Source organism: Geospiza fortis, unplaced genomic scaffold (assembly GCF_000277835.1).
Source record: "Geospiza fortis unplaced genomic scaffold, GeoFor_1.0 scaffold603, whole genome shotgun sequence".
Lineage (NCBI taxonomy): Eukaryota > Metazoa > Chordata > Aves > Passeriformes > Thraupidae > Geospiza > Geospiza fortis.
Genome location: NW_005054460.1, coordinates 1,074,308 through 1,080,369, shown reverse-complemented (window position 1 = coordinate 1,080,369; position 6,062 = coordinate 1,074,308). Strand labels below are relative to the sequence as shown.

General features: G+C 34.4%; 1 protein-coding gene across 2 annotated transcripts in view; it reads left to right on the top strand.

Moving 5' to 3' along the window:
* Positions 1 to 1,058: 1,058 nt before the first annotated feature.
* The window catches only part of BMP5 (bone morphogenetic protein 5), a 55,346-nt gene continuing 50,342 nt past the window's right edge, over positions 1,059 to 6,062 (top strand). The window contains exons 1-2 of one of the 2 annotated variants that reach the window (XM_031062755.1): positions 1,119 to 1,299; positions 1,909 to 2,276. In XM_031062755.1, the coding sequence (XP_030918615.1) occupies positions 2,027 to 2,276 (250 nt within the window). In that variant the 5' untranslated portion in view covers positions 1,119 to 1,299; positions 1,909 to 2,026. Of the gene's footprint in view, positions 2,277 to 6,062 lie in introns of both variants that reach the window. The other variant, XM_005427915.2, reaches the window with a different exon arrangement.

Sequence of the window (6,062 nt, the reverse complement as noted above, 5' to 3'; positions counted from 1 at the left end):
TATACTAGATAAATTGTTCCTGGCTTCTTAGGGTGTGACTATACTTGCTGTCACACTCCCAAGTTTACTCAAAGACTGTGTGATTTGCTGAGTAGGTGTCATGTAAAGGAAAACCCAAAGCAATGGATTTTATATAGCTAGTTTTTCCCCCTAATTTCATGTTGACAAAAACCCTTTTTTGTCCCTTTTTCCTACCCTTCATCAAAGTAAAGTCTTCTCAAGGCTAAAGGCAAATTTTAGCAGCAAGGAAAATGACCACCAATAATCTGAGCAGTATGAAATTTAACACAGTGATTTTGTTTTAGTGAGAGGAAAACACTAGTTACCTGCTGTCAAAAAATTCTACACTGAACCTTAACTTCATGGGCAACAGCTTTAAAATCTATTTAATATTCTTATTTCTTCAGTTAAACTTAATTTAATAACAGGCTGTGGGATTAAATCTTAACTTTACATATTTACAGGGAAAAGTAGTATAGCAATTTATGAGGAAAAATGTACTTTGAATAAATTATCATTGCAAATTACAGTTTATGAAAGTTGTGACTATAACCATAATTACAGCCTTGACTGTGCACAATTTGAAATCTTACTTGCTGAATAAATTTGTTTTCATTCAGATTGCATTTCCAACATTTTTAGAAAAGAGTGAATCAAGCCTCGCTTACAAAATGTCCTACAGATTTTATTAAGAAGCTCATCTTTGTTTGCTAAATTTGCCTAAAACATAAACTTTTCTTGAATTAGTGGGTTGCTATTTTAGTGTGTTATGAGAGTTTCCTACTCAGGTTTAATTAACCATAGACTCATAAGGAGGCTCATGAGAGCTTCCATATTATGCCATCTATATATCCTAAAGTTGTTAAAGTTAAAATTGATTGTACAAGCTATTACAAAAAACCAGCCATTAGCCAAAATTAGGTATATTACTGTAAATTGGAGAGATGGGGGAGAGGTTTAAAGCTCTATCTGGCAAGAGAAGGGTTAAGGACTTTTTTGCTATACCCGTTTCAAATTACAATGAGAAGCCTCTTCTTTCCCAGCAGGGTTGTGCTTACATTAGTCTTTAGATCTCTCTTGAAGAGAGCTGTTATATTTGTGCCTGCTACAGTTGGAAATAACAGTTCAGAAGCTGAAAAGGGTTGAATGGATTTACAGAAGGTTATTTTTTGCAAGTAAATTCATGGCAACACATTAATTTGATTAGTACATGCTTTAGAATTACTTTACACTCAAGAGATTCAAAAGATGTTAAAGTTATCTCCAGGCTGCTGGACAAATATGTGTTACACCACCAAGGTACAGATCAAGACAAATCTGTGACTCAGGATTTTATCTTGGGAAGAGCGCAAGGTGTACGAAGAACTCAGAATAACGAGGGAAGATAACTCTGGGAACTACAATGTGTCAGAAGAACATCTCTTGCTAATACAGCTCCCTACCAAAGACCCGGTTATCTAAGGTTTATATAGGAATGCCTAGGTCAGCTGACAAAATACTGGTCTTCTGCTCCATAAATGCAGAAAAGACGATAACAACAGTGGAAAATTGGAAGTCTGAATTTCAGCTTTCTTAGAAATAACTGCAACCTGACACATTCCATAATATTTAAACAGGGTGGGGGGAGAGGAATCACCAAAGATGTTACGATGTTACGTTTAGAGATGACATTGACATGAAGAATAGGTAAATTTTGTTTTTCAACTACTGGGAAAGCAGACCTCATAGGAACTCAGAACAAGTAGGAGAAAAGTTGTTGTTTTTTTTTTCCTTGTTCTTTTTCTTTTCAAAGATGAACCTAACTGCGCTCAAAGCTTTCGTGGGCTTGCTCTGGAATTGCTGGGTTCTGGTGGGTCACGCACAGGGAGGTTTAGGAGACAATCATGTCCATTCAAGTTTTATTTACAGGAGGCTGCGGAACCATGAGAGAAGGGAGATTCAGAGAGAGATTCTCTCTATCCTGGGTTTACCTCACAGACCCAGACCATTTTCACCAGGAAAACAGGCTTCTTCTGCACCCCTCTTCATGCTGGACCTGTATAATGCCATGACAAATGAAGAGGATTCTGAGGAGCTGGAGTATTCACTAAAGGGATCAATGGCAGGGGAGAGCAGAGGGATACGGAAAGGATACCCTGCCTCTCCAAATGGATATTCGCGGAGAATGCAATTATCTCGCATGACCCCCCTGACCACACAGAATCCTCCCTTAGCCAGCCTGCACGACACCAACTTTCTGAATGATGCTGACATGGTCATGAGCTTTGTCAATTTAGGTATGTGGAAATATTTTTTGTTTTTGCTCTCTCTGACAAACTCTTAGCCTGCTCTTGTGAAGGGCAAACCTCTCGGCCGAACTGTAACCTGTTCTAAAACAGCAGGATAGCAGGATTGAGCCCGGGCTGCTGTGCCACCGGTAAAAGAAAAATCATACGGATGGTAAAGTAGCTACATTGTAGGTGGCCATGGAAAAAGATTTTTCTCACTGTTTATATAAAGTCAGTTTCTATAACTTCCCTCTGCTGGCTTCTGTTTTCTTTCTTTCATTGATGTAATGAAAATTCTAGCCTTAGGCCAACTAACTCCTTTTTTTTTAAATCTCTAAAAATCAAACACTTATGCCTATTGCTCAGTTATTTCCCTCAGTGTTTTCCTTAAAGCTTACACATGAACAAACATCAGTTGTTAATATTTTAAAGCCTAGAAAGGTATGAAAAGGGAAAAGTTAAACAATTAAAAAAATTCTTAGGTTTTTTAGTGGGTTTTTTCTGTTGTTAAGAGTCAGAATTTTATTATCTTTTTAGTTGAATGGCTGGATTTTAAATAATCTGTTGCTGTTCCTTTGTTATTTCTATTTAATAACAACAGTCTGTGTTTTATTACACTGCTATGGTGCTCAGAATCTACAATGGTTCTTATTTTTTCTGTCATAAATAAATTAAATGACAAGTAGAGTATTAAACACCAGAAACATGCAAGCAAAGAATGCTTTTGAAAATTATATCAATTCAGATAGAAAACCTGATAAAACTAAATTATATTGGCTTCTGAGTGTAATAAACATGCTTGCCAGTTACATTGTAGGAGAAAAAAGCAGTTACAGATTTCTTTACTAAAGCGCAACTTAAATCTCATCTAGAAAGCTGCAAATAATTCAAGAAATCCATTTAGTATTTTTATAAGTATATGAAATGCTGCAGGACTCATAAATTTGGATAAAAAAGCCACTTCTCATTGGATCAGAATAACAAGAGATTTAATTGAAAACTTGAAGTTTCACAATAAGCTGGTACAAAATTTGATGTACTCTTGTTTTCCAGGGTAATACTTTCTGTAGAAACTTTTTAACAGCGGCAAATGTTCCAAAATACCTTCATTTTATCACAAACATTCTGTACTTTTTATGTCTACCAGGTTTTTAGTAAATACTAATACTCCAAATACTAAAATTCTAGGAAAGTAACACTCTGGAGTTTATTTTCCATAATAATAAAATCACTTTTCATTAGTTATTTGGCTGACAAGAAGGTGTTCAAGTCTGAGGTCTTTTTCCTTAAGAGTAACAGATGTCCACACCTCTAAATACATTTGCTTGTTGTTTTTGCTCCGGAAATAGCAGGTTAGGAAAGAAATGGAATCTGTTTTTTGAATATGTGTTCCATATCATTAGGAAACAGTTATGTATTGCTCATGCGTTACTTTTAAATTAGCATTGCGTGCCTCGATTTACCCAGAGCATCTGGAGTCAGCTGAATTTAAAATAGCAAAGTTATACAGAAAAATCAGAAATGGTCTTATACTTAGCATTAGTCAAGGCACTGATCCTGCAAAAATATTCCTTGTGTGTCCTGAGAAGTACCATCTGTAAATATATCAGGGACCATTCCATCAGCATCCCTGAGGACTATTTACATGAGACCTAGTCTTTGATTTCAGAAATGTCTTTGAATACAATAGGACTTCTTGCAGTGAATGAGTAGAAGTCTTTGAAGTTTCAGAGTCAGATATGTCCTAGGCTGATCCTACTGCGCTTTCCCAGACAAAAACCTTCTCTGGAAGAACTCAGGTTTCCACTGAGTGTTTTACCTTGGGTAGGAATTTTCTAATATTTGTCTTATTTTGTTGGGATGCCAGTGCTGCCTTAAGAAAGTAATTCTGAGAAGCTAAAGCTTATCTTGTGTTTCAAAACTGTGAAAGCTGGGATTGAGATGCTGTATTTTTTAGTGATTAATATTAATAGACACCATTAGCTTAAAATACTGTGTAAATATCATGTTTGATTTGGCATCTGTAAAATTAAAATGTATCTCAGCTCTAAGTTAGTTTAAATCCTAATTCACTTTGAATACCCTTCCATGCAAGTTGGATATTGTGGTATATCACACTTTCCATGGTGTAAAATGCGTAAAAAATATTGATGACCAATATAGATTAGCTTCAACATTTTTATTAAACAATCCTATGTTTCAGTATAATTAACATAAAAATGAAATAAATCATGGAAACAAGTAACCATTTTATATGATTTATGCAGTAGGAGATTGTGACAGATGAGGGCAAGCTCTTTTAATGGAGAATGGGGAAAAATATGCAGTGATAAGTGAATGCTAATGCTGTACCTTAAAATCAATAAATGCTGATGCAGCAGAGTAATAACTCAAATGGATTTAGAATTGAAGCCCCAGACAACTTGCATCAAATAAATCTGCTCTGAAAATAGTATTCACCATGTTCATACTTGCACACCATTAATTACATAATGTGTAATTATAAAACTCTATTAATCGTCATGATATTTTAAATTGAAACTTTTGTATACAGTTGTACCAGTTATAACTATTTAAGACATATATATTGAAACAAGAAATATGTAGCTGAGAGGTTGGATAGAAATTATTAAGCATAAGAATTGAAAAGACTGAAAAAAATTAAAAAGTATAGGAAAAATAGAAAAAAGCAAATAATTTCATATTAAAGAATAAAAAATTAAACTCTTATGCTAACTTTGATTAAAACCCCAACCTGTCAGAGCTGCAAATACCTCACTTTCAAAAACAAGTTTAGAAAATAATTATCAAGGGAACTGCAATCATAATTCTGTCAAGCAACCAGGGAGAAAAATAAGAATACATTTACTTTTCCTGAAGTTAAAATTGTAAACACCTGCTCTTTCTACTGGAATTTATATCAGAATTTCCATCTCTTTCTTTCTTGAAAGACACAACAAGACAGAGACTTTGTCTTGTCTTGTGTTTTGTATAAGACTGTGTGTGTTGGCAACTCGCCATAAATATTGATGAGTGTAACAGAGGAGTTAACTGGGTTTGGTCCAGCAGTCAAAGAATAAATCCTCCACTAAACACACTGGGGTTTTCAAAGATCTGATTCTATCACCTTCAAATTCAGAACTTTGTTTTCCTGACTGGGTGTTTTTTTATCCTATTATAATATTTTATTGTCTTATTGCAAAACCCCGACTCTTTAGAGTTCTGGCATCTTCTTTTTTGGCTGGTCTCCCAAAATGACATATATAGGATACCCCATTCCCCAGAGAACAGGCAAATAATACTTATGCAGTCCAACTCACTTTTTTGCTCACTCAAAATTTAGTTAGGGAAGGACTTTTTTAAGATAAATGTTAGTGTTTCCACTCTTCACCTCTTACAAAAAGAGGGGTATTGAATAAAATAGATCTACATGGATGAGACTTGGAAAAACAGCAGCCCTTTTGTAAACTACATTTAAACATTTCAAATACTGATTTTTCCATTATCATTAAAGTGATCATTAAATTCATTATACTTAGGTGTTCCTTCTTATGCCATTCAAATTGTCTGTATTTTCATTTTTTTACATCACGTCTGTTAATTTTTTTTGTAACAGATTGGTTCAATTGCTAAGTTAGCCTGTTTGCTTTCTTCATATTTTCCTATTAATTGATATGAAACCTCCATAAAATGGGAGATGTATATCTGCTTTTGTAGCTGTCTGGTATGTTTTCTTTTTTGGCATATAAAATTAATTTCAAAAACTTGAATTTGAAGATCACAATAAAATTCGTG